A 19,517-nucleotide genomic window follows, 5' to 3' on the forward strand; every position below is an offset into this window, starting at 1 on the left:
TCTTTACTTATAATGGGGATCATTTGTAATATTTGTTGGACAAAAAGAAGAAACTTAAACTAGAAACTGAAAACATAATTCTTACATTATATTACACATGTGTTTGTAGTATGTTAATATGCATTAAATAGTGAAATGTTACTCATATGGAACCATTAGGCATATTTCCGTTGCGTTCGCCTGCCATCCCACCACATGTGACGCTGTATGAGAAGACAGATTAGAGAAATATTCTCTTACAGTCCTAAAATCTATTTTGTTTCTTTCTCGCAATAACACTGCGTTATTGTGAGCTTGCCAGCATTGCGGTTGCATAATGTCTACAAGCTGTATCATCACTGTCTCTTATCTGTCTGATTTTATTTATTTGCCCATCTCTGTATTTAGAGTCTGACAAATCCTGTAATTTGCATACATATGTTGTTTAGTTTTATGTGGTGTCAGAAGGAAATGGTTTTGGCCTCATCAAAGGAACTGTTTGATCTCCCTCAAATTTTAAACCGTGGATGACAGCCAACAAAACACAAGCCCACCTGGCTGTTCAGACATCGTAGATCAGAACTCACACCCGATAATTTCCCTTTTTTTTCTTTCTATCTGTCAGAGGAAGCGTTCTCCGCTCAGCATGAGTGTCTGAAGGAGGAGAAAGAATCCTTAACCAAGCTGCAGAAGGAATGTACAGCCAAGAGGTATGTGTGAACCTGTCATTAGCTGTTGCTGTATTTCTGCACAGAAAACACATTTTTAAATGTATTTATCTTCGCCGAGGGCTCGCTGCATGATGTGACCCAGTGTGTTGCGCTGTTGTTGTGTTCGACTCTCAACGATGAGATTACACCCTGCACCCTGCCTCCCACCTTGCTCTTTCAAAACAAGGGGATGTTTTTGCGGCTGGCGCTGCCTATATTTATGTGTTCTCCGAATTTGCACATCGTGCTAAAAAACCTATTGGCCTGTGTTTGCCTTGGCCCGTGGGGAGACGTGTGTGGAGGTTGCCGACCCTGGACACGGCTCTGTTTATCTGAGAAGTACCTGGCAGTGAGAGAGGGTAAACCGGAGCCCCAGGAAGGCCAGCGGGGGCAAAGATACCCCGCAAACAGGAAATTAATACAGACAGCTGTGCATCTGCCTAACATCAATTCCTTGGAAAACGTCTGAGTCGTTGGTGTTTTTCATGGAAGAATTTCTTTGTTTTAATTAAACTTCATTTGGAGGAAGTTAGGAAAGGTTGTTCAAGCTCAAACTGAACCTTTTCTCCTAAATCTCATTTGATATTCACACACTCAGAAAATGAGTGTGAAATCGAATCAAATCAAACCATTATCATAAGTAGTACATCTATTTTTGTTTTCAGTACACTTTTTGGCATATTGGCTGAACAGGACTCGGTACTGTACTGTATGTGTAACTTGAAATTCACAGGCAAGAATTGTAGAGTTTAGTTACTTTTTTCCCATAAAAGAAAATGATAAACTTATATATGTTGTTAAAATATTATGAATTGTTAAAAATTAAAATACAAACTTGGGCTCCTTGTCACATGAGTATAATATATGAATACACATGCGCTGTTAGGGGTTGTACATGTTTTCTTCTAATCTTCTCAGACTGCTGCAGGTCAGATCAAATTCCAAAAATAGTTTTTTTCTTCTTTTGTCCCAGTTAATATCACCCCCCCCTCAGATTGTGTTGATTTTTGAGGTGAAAGGCCTTTTCATGAAACCAATATTAAAGAAAAATCATGCAGGGTCACTTTTATTGAGAATTGGGTAAGTAAAGATACAGTAAATGTATCCAGGGCAAAAGTTTTGGCACCACACTACATCAGTTTAGCACTTTGAATGATTAGGAAACAACTTCTCTTTACCATTTCACTACACTACTTGAATGGTAGTTAAATAAACTCCATCTCAACCAGCTATAAGATTAAAATGCTGCTTCATTTATCATAAACAAAAGACATGAACCTAACAACATTATTACATTTTCTAAGAGAGGTTGAGAAGATGGATAGCATAGCACTGTCATATCTGTTTCTGATTCATAGATTGACTTAATTCAGCACTTTGAGATAAATAATCTATATATTTTTCTTTCATATGCCAGCTAATATGTAGAATAACACAAAGCTATAGAAGCATTAAGAACGGTAGAAACATTTATTAGCACGTATCCATCTACATATGTATAGACAGGTCACGCTGTCACACCAATCTTTCTCCCCTCTGACCCATACAAAGCACAGCCACACACAAGGAAAGGCTAATGATAAGAGACTGCTAACCACAGACAAGGCCACATAGGAAATTCCTGTCAAAGGCAAAGAGCATAGAGGGGAGGATACATCACATTCAATAACCATTTTCCCTTGAAAACTCTTTTCATCCGCATGAAATGATGGACTATTACCCACAAGTCATGGCGTAAGTACTGTACAGGACACCCAGAGAGGTGGAGAGGGAGATGCACTCACACACTCTCTCTCTCAAATGCACACCCACACATACATGCACACAAAGAGCAGCCAACCACAGCAGTTAGTCATGCTTGTTTTCAACTTTTCAAACCAGGGGATGTTGCTGTGTTACTCAAACACTCGTACTCCATACTACATAAACAGTCAGTAACGTTGTAATGAATATATCGAGCTGTCTCTACCACAGAGCCATCCATTTACATCCATTTACATGAGCAGGCAAAATGATTTTAATACAGCACAGAGAGTTTCTACATGGAATAGATTTTTGTGCAGGGGAAATTAGTAAAATGTATTATTTTCTCCTTAAAGCAGATATCAGTGGAATGTTTTTGTTAATATAAGTCCTAAATAGTCCTATTTTCCGTCAGCAATCACTTACATGAAGTATTTCAGCCTAAACACGAGTCTCTCCGTCACTCTGCTCTGCTGTAACCCGAGGAGAAAATTTTCCTTGTGGGATACAAGTGTTATCCAATGAGGAGAGAGAACGGCATGAAGGGCTGTGTGTGCAGCCAAGGGATGCGCGTGAATGTGGTGACGTAGCACGAGGACCAATTGATGCCTGACAAGGGCGGGGGCTGCTAACTCATGGTGCGTTCAAAGAAACTCGTACTTTGTGTTTTTCCTTCCTGTGAAGTCATACCAGTTCGATCTGCTACGAGTTCACGGGTCGGAAGTTACGAGTGGCCGTTATAGGGAACTTTCACAGACAACAGGATGGTAAAAACACGAGCTACGGGTTACCTGGAACGCTACCAAGTCGTAGTTGTGACTTGAAGCTGTAACTTACGGTTTCAAAAGCCTGCCTTGAACGCAGCATTAGCCGAAACGGCCGTGAAGCTGATATCTGCTTTAACAGTCTTCTAAAAGTTCTTTTTTTCCCCCCAGACTGTTTATGCTGGTATTTTGCAACGTGTTGTTCTGGTTTTTAATTTTGGCAGCAATAAGAAATGTCAATGTTATTTATTTTGCTTTTTTTTTGTTTCGTCTTTGCTGTCTTGTTCAAATAAATATTTTATTCTGGCAAAGGCAACATACATATTCACCTCAGATCTTCAACAATTCAAGTAATTCCCAACTTTTCATACAGCCTCCTTCTTACATGTTTTACTTTTACTCTTCAGATATTGTTTCATCTTTTCAAGATTGCTTCAGCGGTTTCTTCACTTAATTCAGCATTGTTTCAACAATTTATTCAACTTATTCCAGCTTTCAGCATTCACTCGTATTTCCTTCAGGAAATGCATTATCTAGTTTTGCTGTTTTTTTTTGCCGTTTTTTTGCTGTCTTGTTCAAAGAAATATTTTATTCTGGCAAAGGCAACATGTATTCACCTTCACCCACTGTTCCCTGGCTCAGGTCGAACCACAGTTGACAGTGAAAAGCACAAGGACAAACACAGAGACTTCCCCACTCCCAGGTCATAATTGCTGAATGTCTCCAGCCTGTTTTGATAATGTGATAAGCCGGGGCTCAGTGAAGCTAACTGGGACTGTCCTGCTAAAGATACAAAATAGCATGTAATTTGGTAGTTGTGTGTGTTTTTTTAACAGTTAAACTCGATACCATTCACTGCTGCTGAGACAATTAGCTCTCATGCAGGAGTGCCCTGGACAAAAAGCAGACCAGCCTTAGCTTAGACCGACATTAACCTGCTATCACACAAAATTATACAGCGTACATGAACTATCAGCTCTGGTCGTCATTAATCTGTCATATTTCCTGTATGTTTAATTACCTTGGAGCCTTACAGATGGTCCCGGTGGAGCTGTAACTAGCCTGGATGAGTTCTACTGCTTTCCAGCTACGCTCCTTCCTCTACGATCTCATCCCTGCACTTTCTCTCCTTTCTCCTTTGCCCTACCACTCCCTATGTCCAGCGCTCCGAAATTGCAGCTTTTTTTTGTCTCATTGTGTCCTCCTTGTGTCTGGTTTTGTCTTCCTCCAGAGAGCAGTTTCTCAAGTCCAACGCCCAGCTTACCTTCCGCTGTCGGCAGCTCCTCTCTGAGCTTTCCTACATCTACCCCATTGATGTGGTGAGTTGGACGTGATGGTACCCTGCTGCACAACACATTGTTGACAGGGCAACTGCATCAAATTATCTGGTTACACAACCCGGGCTTTGATAAAGCAGACATGGTGCTGCAGATACTCATGTGTGTAACAGCACTCGTTTTTATTCCATAGTAATGTCTAATTCTGAATGTCAGTGTCACCGCAGAAGATCAACTGAAATCTTCATGTCTCCATTTAACATGCTTCTCTGACAGTTACAGTTGGTCAGTTTTCTCAAACCGTTGGCACACAAAGCTAAATATTTTAAATTCTGACACCACTCGGCACTCACTGAATGATGATTTAAAGTGAGTTCCTTTGTCAGCAGCAAAGCTGACGCTCTGTCCCATGCAGTGTTTCATCTTGTCTCCATCTGTTTCTGCTGTCTGATCATCTTTAATATGAAACCTTGTATTTAAATCCACAGGCTAATCAGTCAGATTATGTCATCTGTGGAGTGAAGCTGCCAAACTCCGAAGACTTTCAAGGTAATTCATCATTTGCAAAGCTGTGTGTGTGTTTCAGGGTTACGCGAGGATAAGCAGCGGTAAGGCATGCAGAACAACTGTTTCGTCTTAGATTTAATGCAATTAAACATTTTACCATTTGATGGCAAATGATCTCATAGTTACAGTATCTATGATTGTATCTATGATCTCATCATTTTGGCTACTGTAGATGGCAATTATAGTATTGCATGTGTATATAATTACTGGTGTGTCATTTTAATAAATAAAATACATAATGACATAATTGTATCTTTAATAGCGAGTCAGTTTTAGTTTTACTAGCTGGGACAGGTTGACAATGACAACCTTCTTTATTCTGGCTAATTCTATACATCCAAATTCACTGTTTACCTAGACGTGACATTTTTCCTCAAATATGTGAAATGAGTCCGTGACACACAATGTTTGCTTGGTGCATTTTATTTATTTTTCTCCTTTGACATTAACTCGAATCCAACTTTTTTCATCGGTGCAGTAAAAAGAAACGACTGATACTTTAACGCAAGGTGCTGACAGTGATGAGGATGGTTGCACACTGATCGAACTTGTAAAAAAAAACAAATCAAATAAATAAAAAAGGAGGATAAAAAAGAATATGGGAAAAGTCTGGCGTTTAGAGCCCTGTGTGGAGGCTTGGTTGCATTCTTCTGTTTTTTGGAACACTTGGCCTTTCTGATCTCTTGTTGGCCGCTGATGGAGGATTTGCTCAGCACCACCACAGTCTTAGAGAGTCTTGTCAGAACTCTCTGGTTCCACCACCCCAGCGAGACAGCCACAAAAACCACATGCTTGGATATCAAAGACACAGTATTTGGGAACAGAACATTTAAGAAAAAAAAAAAAAAGGTTTTGTCAGCAGGCTGTTACAGCACAAAGCCCTTGTTATCGTTTTCTAGGGGGGGAGTAGGTTAGAGCAAAGGTCACGCTGTATGTGTCGTGATGGATGGGATTTGCTGTCATAGCAAGGAAAACTTGATGACTTAATGACTTCTCAGTTGCCCAGATGAATTGAGGGGGGGGGGGGGGGGGGGGACTGACTGAATGGGTAATGAATGATTAGCTTTGGTCGGCAGCACTTGTCTTATACCGAGAACACAACACACCCCTCACTGTCCACCCGACTTTCTCAAGCTCCCCTTCTATTCCTTCCCCACAGCTGGTGAGACAGAGCAGAGCCTCTGAACACCATAATTCAAAAATACCAGTCCCGATCTCCTCCGCTCCCCGCTGTCACACTCCACCTGTTAACGTCTTTTATAAGAGCACAGAAGCTGCTCAGTAGAAGTGACAGCCAGCCCCGTTTGTGTTTGCAGCGATCACTTGTTCCCATAAGGTGGAGACCTGTGTCTGCTTCTGCCTGCCAGTCCTGCATAGGTGGACACGTAGCAGTGAGTAAATGACTTAGCATGTGCTGTGGCAGCAGCTAACAGGGCTAACAGAGACCATCCGAATGCATTTACTGCTAACTCCCTTCTCCCCATATAATGCCCCTCCACCCTTTTTTTGGGGTGGCTTGTGGTTTTTGTGTATTGCAATTCCAAATTAATATTCACTCTTCTAACAGCTGTGACCATCAGACATCATGCAAAGGCCTGTATATGTAGAGATGAAAGGAAGAAAGCATGGAGACGCATGCGTTTTTTTTTACACCCCTCCATTTTACCCCATCGCTGACCCCCTGCTCTCATTTGTGTGAGGTCTCCCTCAGAGAGGAGCCTGTTCAAGTCCAGAACTGTCTGCATGGGTGTCAAAGTCAGTTTAAGAAAGGCCTGAAGGAGAGGATGTTCCACATTAGAGACCAGGGTCAGAGTTAGTTGGAGTTTTAATCCCACTGCAGGTCAAAGTGGAGCAGGGTGGCACTGACGCCCATCTATGTTTTACATTTAAACTAAGCCTACCTTGTCAGCTCCGGCTGAACCAGGTATCAACAGTCTCCAGTTGCACCCTAAGGTGTCCTTCATTGTGGCCTGTCCTTTAGTTGACCTAATATCCCCGTTAGTGTGACACATCATCCTAAAGCACTAGAGGTCAGGAAGCCGTTCACCTCAGGTACTTCAGCTGCTACGGAGGGAAAATCAGGAAGAATCCAATCCAACTTTATTTGTTGAGCACTTTAAAACATCCATATTGGACCAAAGTGCTGTACAGATGAATGAATAAATAAAAGCATCAGAAATAAAGACACAACATCTTTCATAAGACATAAAATGACATAAAAACAAATAAAATCATCTAAAAGGCATACTGTATAACATGGGTGAAATAATAGCCGTGCAATAAAAAAAACAACAAGAAGATTGATAGAAAGCAGGCTTTTTGTGTAACGCACTATGATGCAAGGAGTCCAGCGCTCACCACTGCCATGGTTTATTTTTTCAAAGCATTAAGATAGAAACCACGGTGATACTAAGTCTTTGCCTGGAGCAGTGTCCTGCTGCTGTTTGAGAATGTGAAACCACTTAGCGCGTTGTCTTGAAACCATTTCTAGTGCTTAAAGTGAGATGGTTTGCCGTTTCTTTCCCTGTCAGAAAATGTTCACAGAGCAGGCATCCAGTTTTCCACCCTTCAAGTTATTTGGGCTCCGAGGGGATACTTATACGTGATGCTTTTGCTTCTCAAGCACATATCAAGAAAAGAAATTGGGTATCCAACTGCAGCCAATGTTTCCGCCTCTATATATGCTTTGCCACATTTTATATCACATTCAAAACACTGAATGTAACGGCTTTTCCTCCTGTGAGTACTTTGATACCGAGCTATTTCTGGTTGGATGTTTACACATTTTTGTTTGGATTCACAAGATGGGAACATGGTGTATATAAACACCATTTATTTTGTAATGAAAGTACGCTCCAAACAAAAAGCTTTGAAGGTTTTGATATGATAAAATACTGGGTCAGGGTAATTAAAAATTCCATTGCCAATTTGAATTTAATTTACATTCGATTACAAGCTGGCAGACTTTTGTGTTAAGCGTGTTCGTCGCCATTCACATTGTTTCTGGTGAACAAAACTCTATCAAATGTGTGACTGACTGGAGCTGCTTTTTTTTTTTTTGGCTTTGTTTCCTGCAGCAAAGGATGATGGGAGCGTGGCAGTCGCCCTGGGTTACACATCGCACCTGGTTCTGATGATCTCGTGCTTCCTTCAGATCCCTCTGAGATATCCAGTGATCCACAAAGGTTCACGCTCCTCCATCAAGGACACCATCACTGACAGGCTTACCGAGAAGGAGAGAGAGTAAGTGAGCTTAAAACATGACACAGAAAACACCAAGACATCTCATTTCCAACTATCCACATCCATCTCTCTTCCAGCGAAAAAATGCTCACATATGAGTTTTGCAAAGTCCATCTACCTTGCTGTACAAATAGCACATTGTAATACTTAGTGTAGATGTGTTCCTTTTTAATTAATGACTCTCTTGTGGCTGATATTAAGCTCTGCTAGAGCTCTCACTCAGCCTTGTGTGGACTCTCTGATTAGTTCCACTTCCCCAAAATATTTGGATCACATGTACTGATGTTCAGATTAGGGGCTCTGTTTTCACGGCTGTGTGCAGACTGTGGCATGGAGCGTTGTGAACATGAAACAAGCTGTGCAAGTCATTTAGTGTTAGGACCACATTAGTTCTCAACAAAGCACTATCCTCTTTTTTTTTTATATATATAAAGCTCTGGTTCATCCAAGGGACACAAACTAAATGCATGAGGGAAATCAATGTGAATAAGAGCTTTTAAACAAACTTAAAATGAATATTTGATTGCAGTGAAGATATTCCTCAGCTTACCTCAAGGAATGTTAACACATCTTTATCACCTTACCAATATCTGTAAATGATTATATTTTTGAATTAAACAACATGTCAGAGTGTGGACTGCAACTGCAACTGAAAAACATCAATTTGAGCCTGGCATGTTTCTCAGTTAAAACCTTTTAAAGGTGTGATCCTGTATTGCACAATGGTAGTCCCTCTGTGAACAGTTCAATCATCACATTTCAGCACTAGGTTGATAAATAACTGTTCACATTCAGACTTACATTGTGCAACACCAGATTGCTCCCTTAAAAAGCATTTTGAATATAATACATAAAAAAAAAAAAAAAAACTGCAACATTTTGAGCTCAAAATACAAATTTCAGTTAGAAAACTATTAATCTTTGCAGACTAATTGCTAGGAACCCATTTCTTGTTTTTTCTTCCAACTTTTCCCTCATTGCCAGCCAAGTGTTGGTAATGTGCTCTGTCTCTTTTCATTATGTGGGTTTTGGACAACACCAAATTAAATATAAAAACATGCAATATATAAACTCGTATTTGTTTTGTGTCAAAACATTTACCGTCGTTCTTCTTCCTTGATTTCTCCCAGAGCCCGTTCTGCTCTTTCGAACCTGTCTCTGCGTACTTTCAAGCCTTTTCTTGAAGATTGAGGAACACTAAAAATGTGTTTTATATTTATTCAATAGTTAGTTTTTTTGTGTGAAAGAATTTCTGTAGTCGGATGCCATATGATCTTTTTGATTTCGTAGCAAATCCCTGTGACTGTGCTCATGTCACCTGATCCCGTCTGTCTCGTTGGCTGGGTGTGTGCGAGGCTGAAGCGTTTCTCACTCCAGCTATTTTCAATTTTGCGAACAGCTGCCTACTATCTGACAGTTTGGAAAATTTGCATTGTTGCATCTGTTGAAAAGAATGTGGTGTCCTCTAAAACCTTGACCCTAATTTGAATACTCGCTGGAAAAAGATGGGCCATAAGATGAAAGCCGCATTAAAAGGTGGAGTAAATGATTCTAATTCGCTACACATTTCGTCAGATTCGGTGAATATCTCCGAATGGTCCACTAGATGTCCATTATGTAAGTGTGCTGGAAACAAAACTGGCTCTGACTGTGAATAAACTGGAAAGTGACGAAGTGACCCGAACCGAGTAACGCAGCAACACTTCAGCAAGAACGGGCAAATGAAGCTGTATTCAAAACATCCATGCCGTTATTTCTTCATATGGATAGAAGTAGTGGCAGAGCGTCTTCCTGCTGCGCTCCAGCAGAAACTATGACTTGTAGTAATTTGTCAAAACCACATCAAGTAACTCTGCTGCCAGATTTTGAAGATGAGGAATATTGTAGTCAATGAACTGCCAGCCTTGTTATACTTTTATTCTCTTTGAGGTCCTATATTTTCAACAGATCATAAATCCAGTGATATAATTGCACCATGCATGTGTGAGACAGAACTGCAGAGTGGCGTAAACCACTTAGTGTTTTAGGTAATCCACTTGGAAATGGCCAAAGTAGCTCCAAAGTCAAAGCTTTCCAAGAATAAATGTGAGATAAATCTGTAAATAGGGTGTTTCAGTCGAGTTGGCATTGATTCTTTCTTTTGATAATAATAATACTAACTGTCACTTGAGATTTTACCAAGTGTATATCTTTAACACTCATTAATGTGAATTTATTTATGCAGAGTAACTTCTTGAAAAAAGATCTCCATTGTTTTCTCAGCAGAGACGGTATCAATGAAGTGTCGTCTGATGGACCTGTCCAATATTTTTCAGCTACCTGTTGAGGTCAGGGTGACAGTGGTCTTAGGTTACAGTGACTGCAGTAAGTAACAGTAGTTTGGTTTTTTCCACAGTGCGGAGGGATTATATTTATCTTGGTCTCACCCCTCTGCTGCAGTATCCTGTCTTCCATCAGCTGGTGGTGGCTGCAGCTTTTTTGTCCATAAGCAAAAACAGATCATTTCCACGGGGACTCAGACTGGACTGGATAAAATATCAAAACATGGGCATCTCATGTGCTCATTTCTTTAAAATCCTACAGGGCATTATTTATTTGGAAACTGTTTTGTCACCCAACACCATCTAAATTCACTTTTCCCCAAACCGTTGCCCAGAACCATAATCAATGTACATGCTCTGCCCTATTCTTCTTTGTTTCTATATAGTTTAACTCTGAGCACATGGTCTGAAGTGTGTGGTGCAAGCACATTTAAGATGTGTCCATCCATGTCTTTTATGCATTTTACTGGTGGAAAAAAACTGTCACTACACCCCTCCCCTTCAAAAGGCGTTCTCTTGCTTATTCATGGCAGCTTTTTGGGTGCAACCTCCATTAAACCAATCACAGAGCCATCACCATTCTCACTTTGATGTGTGAAATATGTAATGTGATAGTTTAATATGTTTATTTGTATCAGGAATAATGTACAAAATAACATTAGTCTCGAAATGAGAGAAGATGCTTTGTACCAGATTTAGCAGCTACTTTCCATCCGTAGTCCCTGATATGATGATGAGAGGTTTTGGTTTGGTTTATTAAGATCCTCATTAGCTTTTGCAAGGCAGCAGCTATTCTTCCTGGGGTCTTTTCATTTTCATAAGTGACAATACAAACCAACTGCAAAACGACACATACTTATTACATAGAAAACAAAGAACAAAGGTGTGAATACGTTTTCAGTTTGTCAGGAAACTGTGGAATTTAGGTGATTCATTAAATCACTGTAAGAGCAGTAAGGCAGTAGTAAGAAAAAAAAGCTTCTCTGTAGAGATTTATACTTAAGACACACCAGGTGCCTGAAATGCACAGATTTACTATTTACTGTTTAATATTTACTTTTTATTAATGTGGGGGCTGGGAAAATGACAACTATTGCACACAGCTACACTCCAAATTAACTATTTTTGAACCTGACATTCAGTAGTGTTAACACACGGTATTTTGTACAGTTTTAGATTTTCATTCGTCTCATTTATTGCTTTGATGTTTGGTCTTGTACTGTAGTTTTAGCTGTGTTAAACTGGACAGTGTTATGTTTTTATGACATTATGTGATGTTGAGACCTCCGACTTCTCTAACCTAATAGTCATGTGATGGACTTCAGCCTTTAATATTAAATTCCTCACCAAAGTAATTATTCCTCTTTAGATTGTATTAGCCTATTGTTGAGAATTCATTTTTATTTGAATGCAGTGCTGTCTGGTAGCTGACATTTTGATCTTCACAGCTGCATCAATGCTGTCTGGGGTTTGGCCTCTGAGTCTGAGACACATCTAAACATGAAATGTTCAGATTGGGTACACCACCACCCACGTCACTGATGAACCTCAGTATAGATGCTTGGACAGGAGGTGCTGTCTTCTGGAGCTGTTTTGTTTGAGCCATGGTAACAGCTTCTTAAAATCCCCCTTTTTTCAATTTACTCTGGTATTCAGAGAGTGTATAATAAAGCTCTGTTGAAACTGTAAATCACTCAGCCCATTATGCGTCCGTCCGTGTCTCTATCACACCCTCAGGCTCTAAACACTTTACTTCCTATCTTCACATCGTGATATCTCTTTTGTTGAATCAAGCATTATTAACTACAAATATAACAAAAAAAAAAGTCCTATGTCGAGATAGAGAGCAGCAAATGATAAACTGACAGTTTAATCTCCCCTGGGGATTTGTCATGGTCGTTTGTATAAGTGCTGAACTGTACAACCACTGTAATTACAACCCAAGACAATGTAATGAAATTATTATTTGTACATGTTATGGTCTTGTAACTATGTATCAAGTCAGAATTAAAAAGCCTGCTGCAATATAATTGCACGCTCGGGGCACACGTAGTACTCAGGTATGCACCTTACATACAGTACACATCAGCATTCCACACGTGCAAGACCCCTTTCAATAAGTGAGAGAGAGTTGAGAAGATTATGTTATAATCATCAGTGTTGCTTTGCTAATAGCCATGGTGGAATATGATTGCCCCCTTAGTGCAAGTGAATACTATACTAAGTTCAAAGGCATTGAAAGAGGAGAATAAAGATTAAAGTCAAGCTTGCACTTGCCAGCTCTTCACAGCATGTCCTTGTTGATATCAGCAGAGTATTTCACGCTTTTTTTTTTCTTTATCTATTTTTTTTTTCACTCCGGTTTTATACTTGTTTAAAGTATTTTGACACATTTTTATGGAGTGACTATTGGTTGGAAACTGAACAAAGGTGTCCTCTCTCTGGAAGCACTTGTGGGCCCTTTTTTGTGCCTTTTATTTTGAGTGCCAAGCTTGTCTGCCATGAAGTTGTGGATCGTTTGGAGCCTGATGTCGGCTCAGGGTAGTGAATTATTTAAATTGGGAAGAGAGGAGATGCAGGCCACATGTTGGTGTCAAATCAGGTTGTTGTAACAGGTCTGCAGGCCAGAAGCCCTCATCATCATCATCGTCCTCTTTGTGTCGGTTCCCCACCTGTGCCCAGTGGTGCAGCCAACCATGAGTGTAACCGTAGTATCAGGGTCGACAACAAGTCCTCGTGTTTACCCATTCAACTGTTTTCCAAAAGAAGTCACTGCTTCTCCTCAGTCCGGGCGGGCACATGGGAATCATGTGCAAATAAGTCCTGACACTTTCACATCCTCATCTGTCATACTAAAGAAGAAAAACAGCTGGGAGAAAGTGTGTGAGAAAAGAGACATTATCGGACAACACAGTGAGTGAGTGGCCATCTCTTCTCTATGGGTGATTATATTATGACAACAGCTGGAGCGGCTCACTGGGAGCCACTTTATCCATCTCCAGTCCTATACCATGCAGGATATTTATCCCAGCGTCCAGCAACGAAAAAATAAACCTGTAGACTGTGTGACTGCACAACAATCAGCAGCGCCCTGGTGTGTTACCCCGAGTCAAACACTCCAGCAAACTTTTAACCGCCCCCCCCCCTCCACATGTTTATGACCCCTGAGGTCCCAGCGGGCCGCATGCAAGACACACACTGCAAAATGATGTGTGGGGAGACGGAAAGCAACTAGCTGTGCTCTAAATGTGTACAAAAAAAGGGGGTGATTAAAGTGTCGGAAAGAGGCAGCCGGCGGTGATAAGTGAGGTGGCTCGGGATCAGTTCCTCAAAGTGTGGTAGGATTAGCAAGCAGTCGGTCAATTATAATGGCATGCACAGGAACCTGATGGTTGGTTTAGTTGTGTGTTGCACCGTAGGCCCCCGTTGAATGGTAATTGTCCTGACCTCACTTTTGGAACCCGATGAAACCTTTTGCTCTCTTTTTTTTTTAGATCTCCAGTCCCTTTTAAGTCGAGTCCTGTGGCTTTCGCTGCAGTAGCTAGTGTATATCCAGATTTCAGTAGCAGTTCCTAACTACAGTATTTGCTCCAGTTACTATCAAATTTAGAATCTGTTAAATACAAATTACAGCGTAACAAACAAAGACGTTCTGTCTGTAGTGGAAAAAACTATGAATGTGAAATATGAAAATAATAAAATATTTCACCTTTTGACTTTGGTTAATATCACTTTGTTCTTTTCCACCTGGTGTTAGGAGGTGGGGGTTAGAATAAAGCCTGCATTATTTCATATTGTATGATATTTTGCCATATGTTGGTCTGAACTGTGTCACCCTCCGGCACTTGGGCACAGACCAGGTTTTGAAACCGGTCCCGGAATAATGTTTGAAAGTAAAGTGTGAGAGATGACTGGTCTGTTTGGCCCTCATTATAGTTTTTTTTTTTCTCACTTTTTGGCATCTCCACATCATCATCCTCCTTTTCAGAGATGTTCTCTGAAATCAGTGGACTCTAACGACATGTTGCTCCCACATTTTGTCCCGTGGAGAGCACAGTTCCAGTGTTTCTGATTGCATGGGGTGGGGGGGCGAGGTAGGGAGATACGATCCAGATGTCCAGCGTTTGATTGAGACCAGAACCCAGCCATTAAAAAGCGAGCGCTGCCTCATATAGTCTTTTGCCCAAAGTATTGAAGCAAATCAGTTTTTCTTTTCTCTTTTTTTTCATTTTATTTCTCTTCTCTGTCATTGGTTAAAGTAAAAAAAAAAAAAAAACGGATGTAAGTGGGATTTACACATCACTGCTTGGTTCAGTCACAAAAGAAAATGTTGGTGGAGGCACTGAACTTGAATGCCAGGGGAGAGAGGCCAGCTTAAGATGAGAGGAACCTGTGAGCTCCAAGAAAAGAGGTTATTGTTCCGGGGCTTCAGCGGTTTCATGTCTCTTAACATGGACCATGTGCATAGGAGGAGAGGGGGAATTACACCCCAACTTACCCCGTCCTGCCTATATGGTTGCATGGCAGTGAAGGGGAAAAGCCGTGTGAGGCTGCAGGGCAGGTTACACATCCTGTTCAATCTGTATTATGGAAAAATACACAAAAGCAGAGTTTGCTTTTTTAGTCTCCCAGCATGAGTAGTTAAAGAGTTAATTTAACCAAATACAAGTGGGAATACTCTCCATCACCTCTGTGGTCCAGCCATTCAGATTCACAAGGGCTTTGTGACATGTTAAATTTCTTTTTAGCGATATTGTGCAATGTGTATTGTGCCCAATAGACTTTTCCTTCTTTAAATGTGCTTTATGTTATAATATTATCTATATCGCTTCCTCGCAGTGAACGGAAACTAAAGATGGTTATGGTTGTGGACACAATAATAATATCCTTTGTTGTTTTCTCCATAAAATATTAGACTTTTAATGACACCCCAGTGGTTTCTATAAGAGACTTCTCATTGTCCAGCATTGCAGAAAGGATATTGTTATCTAAGCAGTATTATATGCACATATTAGGTAGTGGTTCAGTTACATAGTTATTGTATTTTTCATAGAGAAGATGACAGAGGCAGTCAGTATGAAAGCCAGACAGCTTTAATCAAATTTGAACAAATGGCTCATTATTTAGGTCTGTATGTCAACTACAAAGACACCCCGGGACTGGACAGAATGTTTACTTGTCTTTTTGAGGTTTTCTGCAAAAAAAAAAACCCAACAAAAAAACTCAAGGACAATGGCAGTAATGGTATGTTTATAATAGCTCTGGAGAAGTCAAGGAGTCTCTTCTACGTTGACAGGTTAGTTCCATGAGCAGCCCTTCATCTCGGAGCCCCGCTGTTGTGCAGTCTTTGACCATACTTCATTAAAAAGATAACAAGAAGCATCTGGGCTCAATAGCTTTCTTGAGGGTGCTGTAGGTTGTGAGCAATGGCCCTGCCAGCGGAGAACATTCAATACTATTGTTTACTTGTTCAAATATTGATAAATGGATTTTACAGTCGTCACTCTTAAGGCGGCATCGCGCCTGTTGGTCTGTCTGTTGGTCAGTGGACCGTTTTTAAAACATCTCAACAATGTTTTGAGGGATTGGCACAAACACTCCTGATTCCCCGTGGGTGAATGCTCCTTGGTGTTCCCAAGCTGTCATAAAGGACGCGTTGTAGAACCTCGGTGCCATTGTCAGGTCTCATTTTTGAGAATTTAATGATCAAATACCTGATAAACGGATCATTCAACCTCAGTTGAACTTTGTATTTTGTAGTAATTACCACATTTTAGATTGCTGAAATTGCTAAACATGGGAAAGTTCAGGCCTATTCAGCATCTGAATGTTAGAATTGTCAATATGAGCATGACTACATTAAACTCGCTGCACACTCTTAGCCTTGTCTTCAAAACAGAGACTGCTGCGTGAATAATTATGCTAAATAGGTGTTTCTACTGGCACCGGGTTAAAGAGCTTTGACTAAGTTGGATTTCTGAATATTGTGTGGAGTCGCCGGTCTGATTGAGCCACTCATCTCCAACTCTGTTTGAGATTAAAACAATGGAACAAAACAAAAGAGAAACAAAAAAGAGAAAAAATTAGCGTGTGGGGGCTGGGAACCGGGGTCAGTGCATCGCTGGATATTCTTAAGAGCTGTGATGAAAACCCAGTGTGACAGAGCGAGCAACCGCCACATCACTCAGGAGACACTTTAACGGCAGAGACCAAGATGGCGAAACGGTTATACTGGGGTCTTAAGTGCAGCAGCGGTCATTAAAATAGCATTCACTGACAGATGCTCAGTGTAATCATTTCTCAGATATTGAAAATTACAGCTCGCCGTGATTTATATAGTAACCTCTGCCATTAGAGTCTTGACAGTTGCAAGGCAGGTGTTGTTTTAAAAAGCAGGTCCGGGTGATTTATGGTGCCGTGCCGTTTGAAATTGCACATTAAAGACGTTGTGAAACTCACCGTCCCGGCCCCCCCATACCACCACCACCACCACCACCACCATTAAAGCAGGGGTGTAAGCACTAAGCGCTGGCCAAGCCTCATCTGCGCCATGTGCACAACTGTTGTTTTGCACATTTGGAGTATTAATTAGGATGTCTAAACAGGGAAGCCAACACATGTGGAGCCTTCAGCCTGTGTGTACATTACAGCAGGTCAGCCAGTCACTAGAAGTCTTCCCACCATATTCTCATGAAGCTCAGTAACGCCGTGTGCGACCACCCACTTGCAGGTCTGCGTCCTCCATTTAATACAGTACAATGGGCCCGAGAGGAGGCTAATATACTGGAGCACGCTTAAACATACAGGCTGTCTAGTTTGCACAAGAAGCACCCATTGACCTTGTGGCCTTGTTGCTCTACTAGTTGGCTTTTATCAGGGCTGCAACAGAGCTGAGGTAAACTCATATCCTTCTGTCAGTGTTGTAACTTCAGAAAGAAATAGTGTTTTCAAACAGGCTGTGTGTGTACTGTACAAAGCCAAATGCATGTGTGAAGCTTTAACTGGAGTGTTTTGGCCATAGTAACGCCTACCTTTTCTCTTTGCACAAAATAGCTCACAAATATGGCCATTTTAACCAGAGGCAATAAAAGACATCGCCCCTGAGGAGGCCCCCCGAGCTTCAGCCCAAGGAGACGGTATAGATACATGTAGACAGTGGTGCTGGTGGAGAGGAAAGAAACATAACTCATCCTGCCATTACAAGATCCCTCAACAGGGCAGAAGACAGGGCCGGGAGCAATTTTTTTTAAAAGATTGGACAGGAAGAAAGTTTGATGAACTGTTTCTTGATCTCATTATTGTAGCTGTATGTGTGTTTAATGGTTGTTTCCTCCTTTTAACAAGAGTCCCTCCTCTATATTTGAAGGTTGTCTGTGTGGAGAATGGGTGTCTAGACCCTGCAGTTAAAGAGCAGAGCTGGCAGGCTGGGGGTGTACATATTCTCTCTCATAAAGACAGGGGACTTTCCTGTCAGATGTTGTCAGCTTTTGTTTTTTTTTTTATAGTTTCATGGCTCCGCGCTTATTAATTACATATTTTACTCGCACGTCAACTCTCCTGTGCTGAGAAAACAGAAGGGTGATTTACTTTTTTTGTGACAGATTTACTTCTGCTCTTAACTCACTGTCATTTCTTCGTCATCTTTTTGTCCAGTGCATGAGAGAGTTAAATATTAGCTAAATGAAAGCAGCCTTCATGTTTCAGTAATCAGTCTTCTAAATGGATGCTAAAGTGAGTGGGTGTGTTGATTATGGGGCCTGTCATATTGCGTTTGCTGTGTTAGTTTCGCAGACATGACCCTTCAACAGAGCTGCCACTGAGCGGAGCAGGACAGGGATGTGCTGATGGAGGAAACGTCGTGATTAAGGCGGAGTGAGGAAATACAAGGAGCGCTGCCGAGATAGAAATTATTTGATTTTGATTTAAATGTACAACAAAATTAAATACAAGACCCAACAATATCGTGCACGAGGTAAAAGAGGTGAAGAAGTTACCATGACCTCATTTTGCAAACAACACAAAAAACAAATTGTTGCAATCCGGTGAGAAAGCACAATTGGTGCCACAAACAAAACGTCTCCAAGCTGTGTGTGATTCTCTCTTGTTTGTTTCTGTTTACTCTGGACCCTCCATCCTGATGGACTGACCGGTTACTGATTTAGGCATGCATATTCCTTCAGGACTGTAATTTATTTCATCCTGTTTAGCGTAGAGGGCTGCTTCAGTTTATGCCGCCGCCGCTGGCTGAGTGATTAAAGATGGCGTTCTGTCTCATCTTACTCTGCTTCCTTATGTCTCTTCCTAGCACAAACTGTACCACCAGCATTTATACACTCAAAGCAAAAAAAGTGATAGCAATGGCTATTTGTCCCCAAGCCCCCCCAGAGCTTTATGCTTCATTCTGACTTGTTGCATTTGCTGTATGACAGTTTATCTTCTCTGTAAAGTCTCATTTGAAAGGTTCTTAAAGGGATAGTTCAACATTTTGGCAAATTGGCCCCCTGCTATAATCGCTATAGTCATAGCAGTAGGTTTGTTTACCTTTAATTTGTAATGGGAAACTTGGTTTCTGTCCTGATGAGTTATGAGATGTAATAAATCTAGCAACTTACCCTTTAACCAGACTGTCCTTGTTGAACAAACAAGTATGAACCTCTCTGAACCTACCTACAGTAATGTTTAGCGTTCTGTGAGTTCGAGACATACTGTGTACTTGCACCGGTTGAACTGTCTGGACAAACATGTGTACGTGACCATCAGTGTATAAAAGTCTGACGCTATCGTTGCTCTGGGTCCAGTGTCTCGAGACCCCTAGTTGACAGACACTGCACCCTATTCGGCCGAATAGCGAGACTTGGGCCCAATCGCATTTCTCTTTTTTACCCCTACCCCTTCCCCTACCCCTTGCCCCTC

General features: G+C 41.1%; 1 protein-coding gene across 1 annotated transcript in view; it reads left to right on the plus strand.

Annotated features, from left to right (window-relative positions):
- uvrag (UV radiation resistance associated gene) overlaps positions 1-19,517 on the plus strand; it is a 95,377-nt gene that overhangs the window by 30,540 nt on the left and 45,320 nt on the right. The window contains exons 9-12 of the mRNA XM_083985925.1: positions 605-689; positions 4,428-4,515; positions 4,962-5,022; positions 8,118-8,283. Of these exons, the coding sequence (XP_083842051.1) occupies positions 605-689; positions 4,428-4,515; positions 4,962-5,022; positions 8,118-8,283 (400 nt within the window). The remainder of the gene's footprint in view (positions 1-604; positions 690-4,427; positions 4,516-4,961; positions 5,023-8,117; positions 8,284-19,517) is intronic.

Source organism: Trachurus trachurus (assembly GCF_905171665.1).
Source record: "Trachurus trachurus genome assembly, chromosome: 14".
In the NCBI taxonomy this organism is placed as follows: domain Eukaryota; kingdom Metazoa; phylum Chordata; class Actinopteri; order Carangiformes; family Carangidae; genus Trachurus; species Trachurus trachurus.